Source organism: Prionailurus viverrinus, chromosome B4 (genome assembly GCF_022837055.1).
Source record: "Prionailurus viverrinus isolate Anna chromosome B4, UM_Priviv_1.0, whole genome shotgun sequence".
Taxonomy (NCBI): domain Eukaryota; kingdom Metazoa; phylum Chordata; class Mammalia; order Carnivora; family Felidae; genus Prionailurus; species Prionailurus viverrinus.
In genome coordinates, this window is record NC_062567.1 from 113371540 (window position 1) to 113393142 (window position 21603).

The 21603-nt window shown below is 43.9% G+C and overlaps 2 protein-coding genes across 3 annotated transcripts in view; one reads left to right on the top strand and one right to left on the bottom strand.

Moving 5' to 3' along the window:
• Positions 1-21603, bottom strand: part of TMCC3 (transmembrane and coiled-coil domain family 3) — a 256578-nt gene that overhangs the window by 142141 nt on the left and 92834 nt on the right. The gene's annotated exons all lie outside the window — the stretch shown is intronic.
• The window catches only part of LOC125170666 (uncharacterized), an 89774-nt gene that overhangs the window by 7586 nt on the left and 60585 nt on the right, over positions 1-21603 (top strand). Inside the window, 2 exon segments of the mRNA XM_047867342.1 lie at positions 8738-8869; positions 10982-11141. Of these exon segments, the coding sequence (XP_047723298.1) occupies positions 8738-8869; positions 10982-11141 (292 nt within the window).

Below are 21603 nucleotides of genomic sequence, written 5' to 3' on the forward strand. Positions count from 1 at the left end.
ACACACCACATCTTCTTTATCCATTCATCCATCGATGGACATTTGGGCTCTTCCCATACTTTGGCTGTTGTTGACAGTGCTGCTATAAACATTGGGGTGCATGTGTCCCTTCGAAACAGCATACCTGTGTCCCTTGGATAAATACCTAGTAGTGCAATTGCTGGGTCATAGGGTAGTTCTATTTTTAATTGTTTGAGGAACCTCTGTACTGTTTTCCAGAGGGGCTGCACCAGTTTGCATTCCCACCAACAATGCAAAAGAGATCTTTCTCCGCATCCTCGCCAACATCTGTCGTTGCCTGAGTTGTTAATGTTAGCCATTCTGACAGGTGTGAGGTGGTATCTCATTGTGGTTTTGATTTGTATTTCCCTGGTGATGAGTGATGTGGAGCATTTTTTCATGTGTCGGTTGGCCATCTGGATGTCTTTGGAGAAGTGTCTATTCATGTCTTTTGCCCATTTCTTCCCTGGATTATTTGTTTTTTTGGGTGTTGAGTTGGATAAATTCTTTATAGATTTTAGATACTAAGCCTTTATTTGATATGTCATTTGCAAATATCTTCTCCCATTCCATCAGTTGCCTTTTAGTTTTGCTGATTAGTTTCCTTCACTGTGCAGGAGCTTTTTATTTTGATAAGGTCCCAGTAGTTCAGTTTTGCTTTTGTTTCCCTTGCCTCGGGAGACGTGTTGAGTAAGAAGTTGCTGTGGCCAAGATCAAAGAGGTTTTTGCCTGCTTTCTCCTCGAGGATTTTGATGGCTTCCTGTCTTACATTGAGGTCTTTTATCCATTTCGAGTTTATTTTTGTGTATGGTGTAAGAAAGTGGTCCAGGTTCATTCTTCTGCATGTCGCTGTCTGGTTTTCCCAGCGCCACTTGCTGAAGAGACTGTCTTTATTCCATTGGATATTTTTTCCTGCTTTGTCAAAGATTAGTTGGCCATATGTCTGTGGGTCCATTTCTGGGTTCTCTATTCTGTTCCATTGATCCAAGTGTCTGTTTTTGTGCCATAGAACTGCTTTAATACAAGATCCCTAGGTGGTTTGTATTATACTCACATCCCCTCTTTTTCAATCTGAGAAGCACTCATCTAGCCTTCAGATGGTTGGTGGTGGTTTTCGATCTGAAAAAAAGAACTGCTTTGGCCATTGGTAGGATGGGTGCCTGGGTGGTGGTAAAACCAACAACAAATAGAGACCAGCCCTGAAAATTCCCAGTGCAGACAAAACCTGTTCAGTCATTCAGACAAACCTTCATTTAATTTATTTTCTGCAAGGCTAACTTGACCTGAGACACAGTTCACTTACATTTCTGGAAACCATAAGCAGAACTTAAACAATTTCCCAAGGTTGATAGGAGGTAACCACCATTCAATTCCGTATCATTTAAGAAAATTCTAACATTATAATCAGTCATTGTAAAAAATGGTCACAGCTTTCTCACTATATAAGCTGCTTTACAACAATATCCCCCTGAACCTCATTCCATGTTTTGGTCTGAGTGCTCCCAGTTGGCCAACTGTCTCTTTGGTGTTGCAAAATAAACTTTTACCAATGACTACTTCAGTGATTCACTGGTTTTACTTCTGTTATTTCTGAACTTTTGACAGTAGCATGCTCATCCCTAGAGGACTGAGAGCTGAGGGAGAAAATCAATTGAGGTGCTCTTATCCGAAGAACAGGGGATGGATGATGAGCAAGCAAATCAAAAGACATTCCCAGAAGTGATCAGTTGTTAGGGATGAGCATCTGACCCAAGCCAGGTCAATGGGTCTCATTTGTGGGATTTTTGCTGTCTGTAGAGAAGGGAAAGCTCTCTGTTCTGAGGTTATAAAGTTGATGAAACAAAGGCAGAGCTCCGAGGGCTACTCCTTGGGGAAGGCATGCCTGAGAATAAAGCAAACTCCAAGCAAACAGTGCTAAGAAGTAGAGACAGACCAACTCTTCACGACTTCAGCCGTGCACCTACACTTGGGCCCAATTCCAGGGGTCACCATCACAATGTTTCCTAGCACAATGTGAATGCGCCCCCTGGAGATGTGCGACAACACGGCAGCTCCTCCTGGACGCATCTCTGCTTAATCCAAATTTGACTCTGGACTTCTGTTTTATGTGGCAATAGACTCCTCCATTTAAAATTTTTGTTGTTGTTGTTTTAAGATACACTGAGGTAGATTTTCTGTGACTTGTAACTATCTGCAGCGGTGACTTTTCAAAATACTTGTGTTCATATCCAGCCCCAAACCTCCTCCCCTATGATAGGCCAGCTCTGATATGGCCTTGGTGGGGATGGGAACAGGAAAGGCAGTTAGGGGTAAGCACTCTGGGAAGGTATACATGACTAAATCCTGTACAGGAAGGCAACTGGACAACTTTTATACAAAGTTGTCAATACAAAAGGCAACTGGACAACTTTTATACAAATTCTTTTATACTGATTCAATAGATAAATCAGCACATGTGGCAAAGATATGTGTTCAAGGATATTCGGTTAAGTACAGTTGGGATGGCAAAAGATTATATAGCCAAAAATATCCAACAATAAAATAACGATCCCTCTAAACAATAGAATAAACACTCCATTAAGAAAGAACATGGAGGGGTGCCTGGGTGGCTCAGTTGGTTAAGCATCAGACTTTGGCTCAGATCATGACCTCACACAGTTGATGAGTTCAAGCCTCACATCGGGCTCTGTGCTGACAGCTCAGAGCCTGGAGCCTGCTTTGGATTATGTGTCTCCCTCTCTCTCTCCACTCCTCCCCCACTTATGCTCTGTCTGTCCATCTCTCTCAAAAACAAACAAACATTTAAAAAAATTTAAAAAAAAGAACATGGCATCTCCACATGTGTTATCCTGAAACAATTCCCAAGATCAATGAGAAAAAGTAATGAATGTAACAATATGTATAGTATGCTACCATTTGTGCAAATAAAGAGGATAATTAAATAAATCTATGTGTATATATATGTATACACAATATGCATAAGCATTTATATATGAATAGAATATCTTTATTTTTTTTAAGTAAACTCTATCCCCACAATGTGGGGCTCGAACTCATGACCCCAAGATCAAGAGTCCCATGCTCTACCGAATGAGCCAGCCAGCTGCCTCCATATATGAATAAAATATCTTTACAGGAACAGACAGAAACTTAATAGTGGTTGTTTCTAGAGAGGGGACGGGTTGAGAAACAGAGCTACTTTATATCCTTTAAATTTTGTAACTATTATATGCATCCATTAAATACTTAATACTCTGACCTGTCTGGAATTGTTCCCTCCTTCCTTCTTCGGAACCGCTGGCCTGGGGAAGATGAAATGCATGCCTCAGGCAAGAAGTCCAGAGACTGAGTGATCAGCCGTCTCCTCTTCTGGAACCAGTCCAGGGGCTGATCGGATCACAGCCTCTCAAAATACTAAACACCACGGAGAGAACTGGATGCAGTGGGCGAGGATGGAGCTACAAGGAGCAGGAGTTATTTGCCCGGGGAGCAGACGTGCCTGGAGACTGGGCCCTGGGAACACCAGCGTTGCCGTCCGGCTGCCGCAGGGCAGGAGGGGCTCCCGGCTGCCATCCAGCAAAGCAGTCCTACCAGTGATTTCTTTCTCTCACGTGGCCTGAGTTCCCTCTGGCCGCTGGCCTGTCCTACTGGCCACTTAGAATTACAGGTGTCCCTGCTTATCGAAAGTTCACATCATGCCACCTTGCTTTTACAAAAGACCTACGTCAGTACCTGTTTTCAATAACCCAAAGAAATCTGACGAGGATTTTTTTCGCTTTTAAGAGAAAAGGCGAACAGTGCAGTGAAAACAGTAGTGTTCAGCATTTGTTTTGCAGCAAGCTGTTAGCGAGGCAGGAGAACGCGCCCCCCCCCCCCCCCCCCCCCCCGCCAGCTCCTTCCCCGGGGACTCCCTCAGCATCTCAGCATCCAGCACCACAGCCTTGAACTCTGTGAGCACCTGTGCTTTATGTGGATTTATTTTGTGTAGCGGCTAACAAGATGTGTCCTCAGATATTGGAAAAGCCTTAGAGAGGTTATTTTTTGAGTCTGGGAATGCTAAAAAGTGTTTTCCATATAAATTAATGGCAATTGCTTCTTCACTTTACATCATTTTAGCTTATGAAAGGTTTAACAGGAAACCTTTTGAATGGCGGGAGAAACCTCAAAGCCCTCCTTCAGAACATTGCATTAGTTTCTGAAGACCTTCCCTTCTAATATGTGTGTAGATGGAAACATTTAAAGCTTCAAGCACAGTGCAAATGACAAGTGTAAGCAAGTCTGTGTGTTGAAGCTCTGACTCTCCTGCTTACCTCGAGGGTCCGGTGGCCTCTACTGGGAGTCTGGGACTCCCAGCAGTCACCACTGTGTGCTAATTGACAGTGAAACACAAGTGCAAGAACACATCAGGGTGACCGGAGACAAGCAGCCAAGTCTGCCCACACAGTGACAGCTGCTGTTGGGGGAAGCTTGGGGACTGGTATTTGAGCTCACTGTCGTTTTACTGCTTTAAAATGTGCAACCCAAGCACGATGATGGTGTTGTTTCCACTGAACGATAAATCACCTACAAATTAATCTCTGCCGCACTGATTCTGTTAAGCCACGGTTTTTTTAATATTTGTTTTTGAGAGAGAGAGAGGGAGAGACAGAGACAGCGTGAGCGGGGGAGAGGCAAAGTGAGAGGGAGACACAGAATCCGAAGCAGGTTCCAGGCTCTGAGCTGTCAGCACAGAGCCTGACATGGGGCTCGAACTCACAAACCACGAGATCATGATCTGAGCCGAAGTCAGACGCGTTAACTGACTGAGCCCCCCAGGTGCCCCTAAACCATGTTTTAGAAAACAGTTCCGATCCCGAGCTTTGGGAAAGAGACACTCATCCTTCTCCTCCTTTTCCCCAGCAAAGTCTGTCCCCATCACTACCCCAAATTACATATTCTGCTGCTTACGAGAATAATTGCTGGTAGCCTTCCAAAACTGATGTGGGTTAATTCGTGTATACATATGGGGCGGTAGGGGGTGAGTGGGGAAGGTGGCACGTTTGACATCAGAGAACACAGAAGGCATCCTAATACTCTCTCTAATGAACGCTCAAACGTGGCATGTTATACCTTTCCACGGCCTCAGACTTCTCATCTGCCCACCCTGGGGCATTCGATAGGTGGTAAGAATTTCCTGCACTGCACGATGTACCCAGAGAGGAGGGGTAGCATCCCTATTTTGATTATTACTGTTGGACCTGAGTGTGTGTGTTCTGACCTTTCACAATGCCTCTCCTAGGAAACGCTTAGTAAACACTCGCTGAACTGAGTAACCTTTGACTCCATTCCAGCTATCTATAGGATTGTCTGTGTGTTCAGCTTGAACATTAAAAAAAAAAGTGCAATTGTGAAATTTTGCAGAACACACAATTTAAATGTATTAAAAATGGACTATAGTTCACTATTCATTATTATTTGTTGGTGAGTGTAGAGGAAAATGCTGTCCTTTTCACTTTGGGGAGTTTAAAAACCTACACGGGCAGTTCCAATTTTTTTTTTTTTAATTAAAAAAATTTTTTTTTCAACGTTTATTTATTTTTGGGACAGAGAGAGACAGAGCATGAACAGGGGAGGGGCAGAGAGAGAGGGAGACACAGAATCAGAAGCAGGCTCCAGGCTCTGAGCCATCAGCCCAGAGCCTGACGCGGGGCTCGAACTCCCGGACCGCGAGATCGTGACCTGGCTGAAGTCGGACGCTTAACCGACTGCGCCACCCAGGCGCCCCCGGGCAGTTCCAATTTAAACAAACTGGCCAACGGGGCGTCTGGAGAGGGGCCTCTTAAGTTTGGGCAGACTATGACGAAGCCCAAAGAGAGCCACACGTCATGCCCTGGGTTTCTGGAGAAATGGCTTCACCCTGGCTTCAGTCTAAGCCTACCCCATCCCTCATTCACTGCACAGGACAAAATGCAAAGTCACAACAGGTGCTGGATGTCCCATCTGCCCAGAGATTTCTTTATGCACGTCAGTCTGGGCAGCCCCAGACAGAATGTGACCCTGTTCACTTTACATGTGGTCAGCCAGCATGTAGTTGGGTTAGACTGGATTACGGACAACAATCCTAACCAAAAAAATGTCTTGAACAGCCTGTGAGCAAGTCTGAGTCATGGTAACACCTCTGGCAACAATGCCAATGCTGGGGATAGAGTAGGTACTCAATAAAAGTTAGCTGAGTGAGTGAATGAAGTAAAAACCAGAACTAAATTCTTTCTTTTTTTTAAAGTAGATTCCACACCCAACATGGGGCTTGAACTCATGACCCTGAGATCAACAGTTGCCTGATCTACTGACTGAACCAGCCAGCTGCCCCTGGTACCAAACCCTTTTTAAAGCATCCATTAAACCAGACTCATAGCAACATCTAGTTTTCATCTCAAGGAATGACTTTGAAAAGTTCACTGTGGATGGGAGATGTGGGGGGCGATGAGAGTACCGGCTAATACTTCCTCACATGTGTGCAGTACTAACTTGGTCCTTCCACTTCCATCATCTCATCTAACACCCACAACAACCTGACAACGTAGGTTACGTTCATTCTACAGATGAGCAAACTAAGCCTCAAACAAACTGTGATTTGTTTACTGTCTTTACATCAAACAGAGCCAGGACACAAGCTCTAAGGTCTTAGAGAGATTCTACTTCACCAGTTGCAGAGGAAGCTATAGTTACTGTTGTTTACCTTTTCACACTAAACTACATACAAACGTACTCTCAGACATGTGTATGCTGCTCTGAACACCTTCCTTCTTTCATCAGCGGCTGCCTCAGTGTTTCCACACAGGAAATCCACTAACCCCGGAGGCAGGCAAACCTGGGATTATGTCCCCACTTATGTCTATGTGACTTTGGACAAGTAACTTAACCCTGCTAAGCCTTGGCTTCTTCATCTATAAAATGGGAATAGCAATACTTATGGCCAAGGGTTATTCTGTATGAAAAGAGATAATACAGGTAAAGTGCTTCCATATGAAGTTGGCCACAAAGCCAACATTCATCGAGTAACAGCTGTCATCACAATTAGAACGAGATGAAGGGGAGGAGAAGTCATTGGGGGCTCTGAGTTGGAACGAATAATTACACAGCCCAGCTCGTAGTAACACATGCAGGCCTATTCATGCATGTGTACACACTTAGGCACAATGGAGAAATATACCCTTTCACACATTAAAAGCAAACTTCAAGATACATAACTAAAAGTCACAAAATCAATGGATTTCTTTTTCACCACAAGCAATAATGAAAGTAACAGAGGAAGATTCATTCTTTTTATTTTTAATTTTTTTAATGTTTATTTATTTTTGAGAGAGAGAGAGAGAGCACGTGAATGGGGAAGGGCAGAGAGAGAGGGAGACACAGAATCTGAAGCAGGCTCCAGGCTCTGAGCACTCAGCACAGAGAGCGACACGGGACTTGAACCCACAAACCGTCAGATCATCTTCCTGAGCCGAAGTTGGAAGCTTAACCACCTGAGCCGCCTAGGCACACCTGGAGTAAACTCATTCGGATAGGACCGTAGACTTACTACAGGTAAATTTTCATCCCCTGAAAGTACCAACACACAGTAAAAAAAAAAGTCTGAACAATTTTCTTTAAGTCTATAAGTTAGTTCCGACCCCCAATTGCAATATGGTATGTTACTGTTGAAAGCTCTTCAATGCATTTCACAGCTTGAAAATTCAGTAGTCTCTAGGGATACTCCTATCGATGGCTAACGATAATTAACCATCTTTTTCCTTTTTAAAAACCGGAAGCCACCAACGGAATGTATCAATGAGCCAACTGATTCCTCAGTAATATTTCCATAATGAGCACAGATTCTGGAGTTGGACTGCCTGAGTTTAAATGGAGATTGTTCCACTTTTTACTGTGTGACTTCTAGCAAATTATTTAATGTCTCTGTGCTTCGGTTTCCTACCTATAAAAGGGGTACAAGAGTACATACTTCTTACGGTTTGCTGTGAGTATGAAATATGGTAGCTGACATGAAACTTTTAGAAAGGCATTTAACACATGGTAATATATCATGTACCTATGATTATTGTGCATATACCCAAAACATAGCCATTTAACAAACACTCCCTGCTCTAACCCTAGATCTATCCCTCCTCAATGCCCAACCCTGGTATTTCCACCCAGACAACAATTATGCGGAAACTAATTTATCTTGCCTTCCCTGCTCCCACGGGCCTGGTAATGTGACAGGCACAGAGTAGTTAGTCTGAAAATACGTGATAAGAGAATGAAATGATGTTAGTATTTTAAAGCATTTTGAAAATATGTTATGAAAAGCATGATATTCACAGTGCTCCTTAGGGGTAAGGGAGAAAGAGGAGGTATTCTAAGCTTAGATCGTCTCTCTCCCATGGGACAAAAAGGAAATGAACAATAGCAGATACTGGAAGGTGCACTAGAATTAAATTGTGTCAATTTCCCAGCAGGATAATAATGGAAAGCTCCACCACGGAGCCAAGGCTGGTCAACTATTCATCTACTGTATTCTTTTAAAAAACAAACCTCTCTCTCACACAAATCCTCGGTCTCACCAACGTGCATGAACTACTAAGAATTCACATTCTATAAAACCACAGAAAAGCAACAGGAATAACAATGCTTTTCCAGATTTCACAAATGTTTGGCTTCCCAACCAGCAGGCAACAGAGAGCACTGAATTTCCAATGGATTTTACAATTGCCGACAGCAAAATCCTGCGGATGCTTCCCATGGGGAGAGTGTGCCAGGAAAGATTCATAACCAGATAAGTGAGAGCTGCCCAAGAGTCACGCTTAAAGCTCTGGTGGAAGCCCAGAGGAACTCCCGGCTTCAAACGCAGGTATCCCCCCACAAAACGCTGAAATTATCCCCCAGGGTGCAGAGACTACAATGCTACAGAAGCAAAGGATTTTGTTCTCTTTAGGGGGGAAAAAACCATCAATTCTCCTTGATATACTGTGCTCCCCGCCCAAAAAGAGAAAGCTGTAGACCAACAGAAGTAATGAATCCATTTAATTAAATAAAACCAAAACCAAACCTCCATGACCCTTCATTGTCTCCGTAATTTACATATTAAAAATTTCTAGAAAAATATATGTCAAATTGTTAATACTGCTTACTACTGGAAAGTAAGTAGAGATTTTTACTATTATTTAACCTTTTATCAAAGAAAAAAAAGCAGATTAATGAACTCCTATGTGCCCATTATTACTCAGCTTCAGCAATCAATTCCTGACCAGTTCACTTCCTCTCTTCTGTATTATTTTGGAGCAAATCCCAGATATCATATTATTTCATATTTCAATATGTATTGCTAATAGACAAAGACCCTTCTTTAAAAACATAAAAACAGGGGCACTTAGGTGGCATAGTCAGTTAAGCGTCCGACTTCCACTCAGGTCAGGATCTCACAGTTTGTGGGTTCGAGCCCTGTGTCGGCTCTGTGCTGACAGCTCAGAGCCTGGAGCCTGCTTTGGATTCTGTGTCTCCCTCTCTCTCTGCCCCTCCCCCACTTGTGCTCGGTCTCTCCCTCTCTCTCAGAAATAAATAATAAACATTAAAAAAATAATTAAAAAAAAACCATATAAGCAATACCATTATTATGTCTAAAAGATCAACACCTTAATGCTTCAAATACCCAGTGCTTACATTTCATATGAATCTTGTTTGAGGGGCACCTGGGTGACTCAGTCAGTTAGCATCCAACTCTTAATTTAGGCTCAGGTCATATCTCGTGGTTCAGGAGATTGAGCCCTGCATCGGGCTCTGTGCTGACAGTGCAGAGCCTGCTTGGGATCTTTTCTCTTCCCTCTCTCTGTCCTTCCCCTACTCTTTCTCTCTCAAAAATAAATAAATAAACTAATTAATTTGTTTGAATCAATCTTCATATAAGGTCCACATATAGTGAATGAATATGTTTTTAAGTATCTCAGTCTATCAGTCTCCTTCCATCTTATTTTTCCTAGCAATTTGTTACATTTTGTTTTACATATCTAGTGATTTGAAAAATGACCATAAGTATGTATTTTTTAGTGTGGGTTTTTTTTTTTTGGAGAGAGAGTGGGGGAGGGGCAGAGAGAGAAGGAGGCAGGTTATGAAGCGAGCCCTGTGCTAACAGCAGAGAGCCCGATGACAGGCTTGAACTCACGAGCCATGAAATCATGACCTGAGTTGAAGTTGGACGCTTAACCAACTGAACCACCCAGGCGCCCCTCAAGTATGTAACTTTTTAATGAGTCAAGAGGAGGGGACAAAATGGCTGACAGCACAGCACTGAGTTCCTTCGCTGCCCCAAACACAGGAAAGTAAGCAGCGGTAAAAAGTGCAGTTTCACTAGATGGGTCCTTCTCTGTCCTCCAAGATGCAATTAGATAGGAGTACACCAATATATAAAACTTGTTTAAAAAGCAAATGGACAAAATCAGTGGATTACCAATAGTACAATAACATAGGTGGTGGTGCAAGAAGTCATCAGCAATATCACCGGAGATCCATCCAAAGCAATAGGCAGATTCGCTTAGTTCACACAAGTGCATCTTGGTTTAGCCCTGCTAAGAATGTCTACTTCCCTAGACACATAACCTCCAGCCAACGTAGATGCTATGATTACATGTTATGAGACTTTTTGTTGTTATTTTTCATTACGGAAGTAATCCATGCTAACTACAGAGTTAGCATGGATTGGCAAATCTGGCAAATACAGCTAAATAACAGATAAAATGAAGCCTGTAACTCCCACTACCTCAAAATAACTACCATACTTATCACTAAGGCATCTTTTGGTTCCAAGTCAAAGAAGATGTAAGTGAAACTGATTTAAATATAAAGTGAACTTATATATTTGAAAAGTCCAGGAGTAGTTTTGACCCTAGGCAAAGTTTAATCCAGCAGCCAGGTGATATCACCAGAACCTGATTTTGATTTTCTCTATTTGTTAACCTGTTTTTCTTAGCATCAGCTCATTCTGAAACTAGCCTTAACACAGTTGCATGATAGCTACTACCTACAGCTCCTGGACCACAAATTTCTTGCTCAAGTCAAGCAAGGAAAAGAGTATGTCTTCATCCCAGCCTTCTCAGGGAGAATCCTGAAATATACTCTGATTGGTCCAGGTTGGATCATGTGACTGCCTTTAACCTCACAGTAGCAAGAAGAATACAGTGTATGAATCACCTTAGCCTAACACACATGCTCCACTTCCTGATCAAGGTATAGTCAGGTATGTGTTTTCCCAGAAACACATAGATCCCTATAATACAGAAACGGGGGCTATTAGGAATGCAGAATGGAGAAATCATGTTGGGGAAGCAAGCAATAGGTGTCCAGCGCCATCACTGTTTGTATTTGTTGTGCTGTGACTCCGTTTTACAACGTGGAAGATGCTGCCAATGCTGAGATTAATTTCTGATACGGAGAAGTCTGGGGAGAAGAGATGTTCCACAAAGTACAAGATGATGCCTCACATTTGGTAGGTACCAAAGATACGATGAGTTGAATATAAACTAGCGTAAAAGGTTTAAAGGCAGAATGCCCAAAGATGCTTCCCAAAGTTCAAGACCAAGAGAAATAAACTTACAGACTATCTCTGTCACTCCACCTGTGTTAAAATGCATAGTCCTTATTTACACAAATGTTTGAATTTCTTGGTTGGTTATGCAAACAAGTAGTACTCAGTTATTCAAATATTTGTCATGGTTTCTTTCCTTATAGTAGAAATCGAAGAATCATGACAATCCAAGTATCTTATACTTTGGTGGTGGTGGGGAGATAAAAATGTACTCTAACATTTTTTTTTAATGTTTATTTTAGAGAGAGTGAGAGACAGAGCATAAACAGAGGAGGGACAGAAAGGGAGACACAGAATCAGAAGCAGGCTCAGGCTCCAAGCTGTCAGCACAGAGCTGACAGTGGGCTCGAACCCACGAACCTCGAGAGCATGACCTGAGTGGAAGTCGGACATTTAACCAACTGAGCCACCCAGGCGCCCCTATACTCCAACACTTTAAATACAAGTTTGGTTGGGCCTGAAGTAAGAATGGATCCTGCCCTACTTTCACTTTAGACTAGTAACTCTTTCTTAATGTCAGGGGAGTATGTCTAGCGACAGGGACTTTACCGTCTCACAAGACAGAGTCTTACTCTAATTTCAATTCCTGATGCTAAAACAATTTCTCACTACTGAACAAAAGTGTGATTCCCTGTAAAGTCTAGTCAGGGGTCCCAAACACCCTTCTACGAGCTCATATTTCAACTGTCCAATGAGGGTTCCCATCCCGCTCAGCTGTCCAGCCTTCTCTAGGGCAACGTTCCTCCACTGCTGCTTGCTGGTTGTGAGCTCCGTTCCTTTTATCATCCTGCTCACCTTCCACTGGGCCTTCTGTTGAGGCTTTAAGAATATGCCTTTGACCCAGGGAAGTGTACCGATTGCTCAATGTCTGTGGAATTTATTTCTCAACTGTTTTCTAACAACACATGCATGTGCGACCTCTGTCATTCAACTCTGTTAGTATCTTTCAGTGTTTGTGCCTCAGCAGCATGGAGAGTGCTCATGGAAACTCAGCTCCTGATCCCATGCTCCACCTCCTGAACTTGAAGTGTCTTCTCCCCTCCACACTGTGTTCTCCACAGACGAATTCATGACAAACATCTCGTGTCTGATCTGCTCCAGCAGACAGTGATGCCTGGGCTGACACTGCCACTCTTCCCAACTCCGTCCAAAGGCCTGTAAGGGACTGTGTCTGCTCTCATCTGTGTATCTCCTGAGGAGCAATGCAACTTCAGATGTGCCTTGATCAGCTCAGAGTTCAGGGGGCCTGTTCTTCAATGCAGTGCTTCTTTTTAAGCAGACGGGTGGTATTAGTGAATGTGTTTGTGGTTTTTCAGCAGCTTTCTTTCTCCGTTGGCTCATCTGAAGCTCAAAGTCAGTCGGAGACTGTCAGTCTCCACTAGGCACGGCCCCACCCAGCTATCTCCAGTGAGCTGGCCACCTGCAGATTTAGTGAGGCCCTGAGCCAGTGACAACCAAGATTGATAACATAGTAAGACAAAGGCTCTCAGAGCTGGCTGCACATTAGAATCACCAGGAGACCTTTAAGAACTATCAATGCCTTGTTCTAACTCCCAAGATTCTGATTCAATTGATCTGGGTATCCATTTAAAAATCAGTGTTGTTGTTGTTGTTGTTTTAAAAAGCCCCTGAAGTAATCATGATGTACAGACAGAATTCAGAGTCACCGCAGGACATCCCTAACAGCTCCCCATGTGGAAATAGAGCCCACGATGCCTGATAGAACTTCTACCACACAATTCAGGAACTGCACTAAGATTTCACAAACCACATTTAATTCTCCCAGCAATTGTGGGAAACAGATATTATAACTATCCCCACCGAACAGATCCCAAAAAACAAGCCTCAGAAATGCCAAGTAACCTGTTCCAGGCACACACAGGAAAAAAGAGATGGACAGAGAATATTTTGGGGGAATCCAAAGGCAGCATCCCTAACCCTGGTACACTTTCTTCAACGGAGCACCATTCCTTGGCCTTGTTGAAGCGCTTAGCACTTCCTCCCAGAGCCCTGAGAGCTGGCTCCCCTTAATTCTTGGAGGGGACTGGAGTCTAATCTTAAACCTCTACCTACTTCCTACCAGCCCTTCTTGCTTCTGATACCAATTTTCTTCACCTTGAAGGAGTAGTGGACCCTTTTTTTTTTTTTAAGTTTATTTATTTATTTTGAGAGAGACAGAGACAGTGCAAGGGGGGGAGGAGTAGAGAGAGAGGGAGACAGAGCCAGAGACAAGCACGTTGCATGCTCCCAGTGCGGAGCCCGATGCAGGGCTCGAACCTACAAAACCGTGAGATCATGACTTGAGCTGAAACCAAGAGTCAGACACTTTAACTGACTGAGACACCCAGGCACCAAAGGAGGGGTGGACCTTACGGCTTGGATACCTCAGCATCTAGCCGTAGGTCACTCCCTTGTGTACAACTCCCTCTGGCCACTGACCTCCTGCCCCTACCTCCAATCCAATCTATCATTTTCTCCCAGCCTCCGCCCATGGTCAGTCCTGGTTTACCCACAGTTGCACACATGCTAATGTGGCAAGGACTGGCCTATTACAGCATCAGTTAAATCCCTCTGATTTTTTTTTCCATATGAACTACGATGAAGCTGTTTCTCTTTTTTCCCAACTTTGTAGTGACAGGAATGATACTTTCTAATTTTAAGTACCTACAGGACAGCTTTCATTTGAGTATTAAACGGTCACCAGCATTTTTAGCTATGTTAATGCTTTGAAATGTCCCCTAGTAATCTTTTTAAGAAACAGAATCACATCCTATACCTCTCTTATATTTAGAGTGACTGCTGTACCTGACTCTCCCATCACCCATGCTTCCCAGATGCTTTGTCTAAACCAAGGACCGGCCCTTTTTCTACATAGTAGCAGAGAGTCAATATTTCAGGCTCTATGGTCAAGACTACCTTCCTCGAAACTGACCCCTCAACTCTGCCACAGCGCGCAATATGTAAATGAAGGGGCGTGGCTTGTGCCAGCAGGACTATAAAAACCAGTGACTGAGCAGCAGTTACCAACCCCGGGTCTAAGCCAATCATGGTAATTCCCTTTCCTCAGCAAGTGACTGGTTTATAAATGGACTTGTGACTCAATCTTAGTGCATGGGACATAGAAAAGTCAGCTGAGGGGCTACTAGGAAAAGATTATTTTACATTTAAGACACATGGGGGAGGCCCCTGGGTGGCTCACAGTTGGTTAAGCTTTCAACTTTGGCTCAGGTCATGATCTCATAGTTTGTGAGTTCCAGCCCTGCATGGGGCTCTGTGCAACAGCCTGCTTCGGATCCTCTGTCTCCCCCTCCTCTGCCCCTCTCCTACTTGCACGCTCTCTCTCTCAAAAATAAAAATAAAACCATTCAAAAAAAAAAAAAAAGACACACAAGGAAGAGACAACCTTTCTTTTTCCCTTGGATATTATCAGATCTGGATGTGAATCACTGCAGCCATCTTGCTCCTGAACAAAAGATGAAGCCATCGGAACCAAGCGGGTGGAGCCATGAGACCCACAAAGGAGAGCGGACACTGGACATAGTGTGCTTGGAGGCTGCCCTACTTCTTATGTCAGACAACACATTTCCTTACTGCCTGAGCCAGTGAAGTGGCCAAAGAGCATCCAAATTACTGTGCCCCCTTTCCTGCTTAGCAAAGTACCTCCCAGAGAAAACACGTCCAGTAAGCAACATTTTGTTGGGCTGGCTCACAATCTGAACCATATACACATGCAACTCAGAATTCTTTCCACTGTAAGTAACAACCTGGCTCCTCTTAGAATACAAGTTCATTTTTCTTTTCTTTTTTTTTTTTTTTGGGACAGAGAGAGACAGAGCATGAACAGGGGAGGGGCAGAGAGACAGGGAGACACAGAATCAGAAACAGGCTCCAGGCTCCGAGCCATCAGCCCAGAGCCCGACGCGGGGCTCGAACTCCCGGACCGCGAGATCGTGACCTGGCTGAAGTCGGACGCTTAACCGACTGCGCCACCCAGGCGCCCCACAAGTTCATTTTTCTATTAAAAAAAAAAAAAAACCAAACACCAATGAGAGGAAATAATAGTAAACCTTATATTACAGATGAATAGAAAATATTTGACAAGTTTTCATTTTTCTGAAAATAAATATGTTTCAAAGACTATCTCCTCACTGTACTTTTCCTCCCCTTACTCTACACCTTCCTCTTCCCGCCTGGCCCTGAAAGCTATGTTGTATGCAAATGTGCATAGACTCATCAGTCTTATTAGGCAGAGTTCCAACCAGCCACCCCACATGAACACAATTAAAAGTTAAACATCGGGGCGCCTGGGTGGCTCAGTCGGTTGAGCGTCCGACTTCAGCTCAGGTCACGATCTCGCGGTCCGCGAGTTCGAGCCCCGCGTCGGGCTCTGGGCTGATGGCTCGGAGCCTGGAGCCTGCTTCCGATTCTGTGTCTCCCTCTCTCTCTGACCCTCCCCCGTTCATGCTGTGTCTCTCTCTGTCTCAAAAATAAATAAACGTTAAAAAAATAAAAAAAAAAAAAGTTAAACATCAATTAAAATTCACAAAATCCATTTAGCTCTCTGAAAAAGCACTAAATAACTGTACACATTTGGGGCACAGATTAATCTAGATTGTTTTTCATTACTCTTTAACTGTCAAACATATTGGGCCTCATTTTAGCCTCTGTTAATTGTTCATTCAGCTTACGCTGAGTAAGCAATAAAAAAATGAGCCCAGGACAAAAGATGAAATACGTGGAATGAAATGCCACACGGGGTCAAGTTCAGCCAGCCAGGTAGTCTGTGGGTGACCACGGCACTAGAGATACTCTCGGAGGGCAAGCACCATACGGGGCTGAAGGCACCTGCAGATAATCTCTCTTCTGAGACTTCTGCTGATATGCTCATCTGCTTGTTCCACACCGACGTGGATGTCCACCAGGCATCTCGAGTCTTAACATGTCCAGAACAGAACATATAACTTGCCCCTTAAACCAAGCTCTTGTCCCATCTTCCCCCATTTCGATAAATGGCATCAAAGCATATAAGCCCAAATTCAGCATCACCCTTGATTTTCTTCTATCTCCCCACAACCATGCCATCAGCAATTCCCATGGGCTCTGTAACCAAAATCTGTTCACCCCACTTGCTCTATTGCACCCTCTTAATCTGGCCCTCTGTTGTGTCTCTCTCCTAAGATTTCTGCCTCTGCCTCCTAACTGGGCTCCCTGCTGTCCCTCGGGCCTCCCAACAACCCATTCTTTTTATTTTAAGTTTATTTATTTTGAGAGAGAGAACCAGTGGGGGAGGGGCAGAGAGAAAGGGAGACAGAGGATCCCAAGCAGGCTCTACACTGACAGCAGAGAGCCTGATGAGGGCCTTGAACTAACCAACAGTGAGATCATGACCTGAGCTGAAGTCAGACACTTAAACAACTGAGCCACCCAGGTGCCCTCAACAATCCATTCTTTTAAAAACTGAGGGGCACCTGGGTGGCTTAGTTGGTTGAGCAGCTGACTTTGGCTCAGGTCATGATCTTGCAGCTCGTGAGTCAGAGCCCCATGTCGGGCTCTGTGCTGATAGCTCACAGCCTGGGGCCCGCTTCGGATTCTGTGTGTCTCTTTCTCTCTGCCCCAACCCCCCACTCGTACTCGGTCTCTCTCTCTCTCTCTCTCTCTCTCTCTCTCTCTCTCTCTCTCTCAAAAATAAACATTAAAATTAAAACAAAACAAAACAAAAACAAACAAAACTAAATATGATTCCATCCCTCCCCTACTTAAAATGCTCCCCAATGCATTTCAGAATTAGAAGCCTCTACTAGTTTCCCACCGCTGCTGTGACAAACGTAATCTCTTACTGTTCTGGACATCAGAAGTCTTCAAATCAAGGTGTGAGTAGGGCTGTGCTCCTTCTGGAGGCTTCAGAGAAGAACCTTTTTCCTTTCATTTTTTAGCTTCTAGGGGCTGCCTGCATTCCTTGGCTTGTGGCCCCTTCCTCATTTCTCTGACTCTGACCCTCCTGCCTTCCTTTTACGAGGACCTCTGTGATGACAATGGACCCACTGGGCAATCCAGGATAATTGCCCCGCCTCAAGATCTCAATCACATCTGCAAAGTCCCTTTTACCATGTAAGGTAACATATTTACAGATTCTAAAAACAGGACACAGCCATTTGGGGGGAGTCTTTTGTCAGTCCACCACGAAACCCAAACCAGAAGACAACACAAAGAACAGCTCCTCACCAGGGCTGACCAGCCCTACAGGAGCCCGCCTGCCTCCTACCGCCTTCTCTCCTCTCTTATATTCTCCTTCTACACTAACCTTCAGTCTGTCCCTTCAAATGCCATGCCTGCTCTCGCCTCACCCTCTTGTCTTCAAGTCACCCTCAAGTCTTCACTCTCTTGCTACCTCCACCCGCGGCATTCTTCCCCATTCTTGAGAGCTCGACTATCATCTCCTCACTTAGCCCCATCCGAGATCATCTCGATGACTTACATTCTCCTGGTCAACAAGTGAACGCCAGGGCCAGATTCCTTGCCTGTCTTGCTCACACTATCTCCTAGAACAGTGACTGACACATGTAGCAATACAATATTTGTGGAAGGAATGAACTATATATGACTTCAAAATGTTAGTGATTTCCCCATAATGCACCTTCATAATCCATTCTGGTTTTATAATCTGTAGGTTCATATAAATGTTTTTTAAACTCAGCAACATGTTCATCCTCGATCAGTTCTTAGGGTAAGACTACACAAGATAAAATGTGATAAAAACAGCCACAAAATATTGGGGGGTTAGGAGACAGGGTAGAGTAGAGTGAGCAGATAGGGCTGAGAAAAATAGGAATAACGTAATATATAGAGAAGACTCAGAGGGATTAATTACAGTTGACTCTTAATAGGGCTTGTTAGCATGACACAGTACCAAACACATGGCATTCTGAGCAATGGAGAGTTTCAAGCAAAAAAGAGCAAAACTACTTCTTGGACATGAGTTTGTTAACTAAAATTGTAGCATTTACCAAGAGTATAATATGAACTAGACACTACAGTAAGGGCTTTAAATATCCCATTTAATCCCCAAATACTGTTACGGAGGGGGCACTAATAATTCTTCTCATGTCACAAATGAGAGAGGTATAGCTCCAAGAAGTCAGGGAACTTGCTTCAATTTACAAACTGAGGATGTGTTACTTAGGATTCATGATTCCAAAGCCTGGTGCACCAGCTGTATTAATGCTCTATTGCACCAGCTTTTAATGGTCATGCTGGACGCAACTAAGGGCCGCTCTCCAGAAGCCATGGGATTTCAGAATCTGAGCAGCCCTATGTTGCCTGCTGAAGCTTATGACCCATGAGCTAGAAGATGACTTATAACTACAGAATATCAACGTGCTGGTTGGCTCCCAAAACACCACCACCTCTTAATCATTCAGGCTTCACACTTCAAAATCATCTGACTCTTCCTTGTATTTCATTCTCTGTCTCTAATGGGTCATAAAGTCATGCCTGGTTTGGGTACCTGGCTTGATAATGGTGCTATTTCACTGAAATAGGAACATAAAGGATCAGTTCTTGAGTTCAGGTTAAAATGCATTCATGCTGTCTAGGAGAGGTAGTAGACAGACGGAAATGAAGGTCTCACGCTCAAGAAAGAGGTTAGGCTGGGCTGCTGAAGTCAAGTTCACTCAGGGAGACCTCAGTGCCTAAGCGGAGTAAAAGCAAAACTAAATTGACAGATGGGCAAAGGAAGCACCACCTCCAGGGTCATCACCACTGCACAGACAACGGCGGACTTGTCCTTCCTGGTCTGCCAGAAACCTATTTTTATCCGGAGACAGATTTTGACACTTGCTTATTTTCAGTCCCGTTTTGCTCTTCTATTATTTCGTATGTGTATGCCCTGCTGCCTTGCAACATTTGCAATCCTTTCAAAAATTGAGATTTGGCAGGTTTCACACATAAGGGATGCAGCTTTTTTTGCATTTCAGTCACATTTTCTTAAATCAAGATATGTAGATGCTTGCGGAAAGGCTGTGTTCAAGCAACACAACATGTGGAGGGCTGAAATGCACATGTACCGTCCAGTCTGCTGTCTGGGTCTGCTGCCACTGGCAGACAGCTGCCCCGGTCCAGCCTGGCACCCAAAACAGGCGTGGATGGGGCAGAGCCAGCCCAGCTGACCCGCAAACCTGTCCAAGAGAAGTAAACGTTTATTGTCTAGTATGTGCCCCTGAGAGGCTGTTATGCAACATTTGTTCATTTCATCTTTATGGAAGTATAATTTATACACAAATGTTCAAATCTTAAATATGAATCAGTTTTGACAAATATGGTCACTTGTGTAATCCACATCCTTAACAAGAGACAGGATATTGCCATAAACTCCGGAAAACTACCTGCTGGTCCCTTTGAGTAAATCCCCACCTCACTCCCAGAAGCAAACAATGATTGACTTCTATTGTTATAGCCTGGTTTTGCGGTAAACTGATGAAGACCAGGGGTCAGCCCAGTCCAGCCCACCGCCTGTGTTTGTATGACCTATGAGCTAAGAATGGCTTTTACATTTTTAGGCAGTTGAAAGAAAAATTCAAAGAGGAATGATACCTTGTGACATGCCAAAATTTTATGAAATTCACATTTCAGTGCCTATAACGAAGTTTTATTGGCACACAGCCACCTCCATTTGTTTACATATTATCTACAGCTACTTTTCAAGTGCAGCCACAGAGCTGCAGAGCTGAGGTAGAGACCACATGCCTACAAAGCCTGAAGTATTTACCACCCGGCCCACTGTAGAAGTCTCTTGATCCCGGACTAGGAAACTTGCCTCTATCTCCACCATGCATACGGATCCAAGTGCCGGAGCCAATGCTGAGAACTAGGTGTTCTGAGTGCTGTTTTAATTACTTTCATACGAGCCATACATGAAAATCATACATGTTTATGAAAAGCCTAAATATTATCAGAGTAGGCAATGTAAAAGTGAGAACCTCTCTTAGGGACGGCTCCTAATGAGGAACCCGCTAAGGTTTCAAAGAAAACTAAATCAAAAGTTACAGCGAATGCTTCATTGTTATTGTCCTGTATTGTTTTCATATGAAAGTCAACCCCACTAAGATGTTACTATTGAAACTGCAACAGAGTAAACAGGAACAGGCCAATATCAGAAAGAAAAGGTAGGGAGAGTGCCAACATTTCATGTGTAAGATGCAAGGAGAGAAAGGAAACGGAGCCAGATCCCTAGAGGATCACTGCATGAAATGTCCAATTCGAGCCAGCCTAGATTCAAAAGCCCACAGCAGATGAGGCACAGAAGAAAGGAGGCACAGAAAGAGTCCCCGCAGGGCAGGGGAGAGAGCTGGAACCACCACACACGGTGCTGGCTTGGGTTTGCCAGGGTGGAGGTGTGCGCGGCTGCCTCTTGAACAGCTGGAGTCTTACCCTAGAATGCAACGTTTGCTCCCTCTTGGCCAATAAAGTGCAATGCTATTCCTCTGCTGGGAACACTGAGAGCATTTCTATTATGCTGTTAGGAACAGCACCATCTGGAGTTGTCCTTGAAGAATATGGCTTTGGTCAGCAACTCCAAGAAGCCCGTTTCTTCAAGCTGTGCCTCACTACCTCAGCCTTCGTTAATACAAATACCTCTCCTGTGCATGAATGAGTTCTCCTCTGAGTAAGAACCCTTTGGATACTAGAGAAGGAAAGGGGGGTGTGGGGGTAGGGGGTAATGATACATCTGGATATCTGCAGGGCTTTTGTTATACCAACCAGCAAACACAAGTAGAGTTGAGTTTCATGGGACAAGAGTGAAAAGCTGAGTGTCAACTTCTCAGGTCATCTCTTTAAAACGTTTTTTTTAAATGTTTATTTTTATTTATTTTTGAGAGAGAGAGTGAGCACATGTGGAGAAGGGGCAGAGAGTGGGGGTAGGGAGAGAGAATCCCAAGCAGGCTTCTGCCCTGTCAGCACAAAGCCCGACACGGGACTTGATATCACGAACCATGACATCATGACCTGAG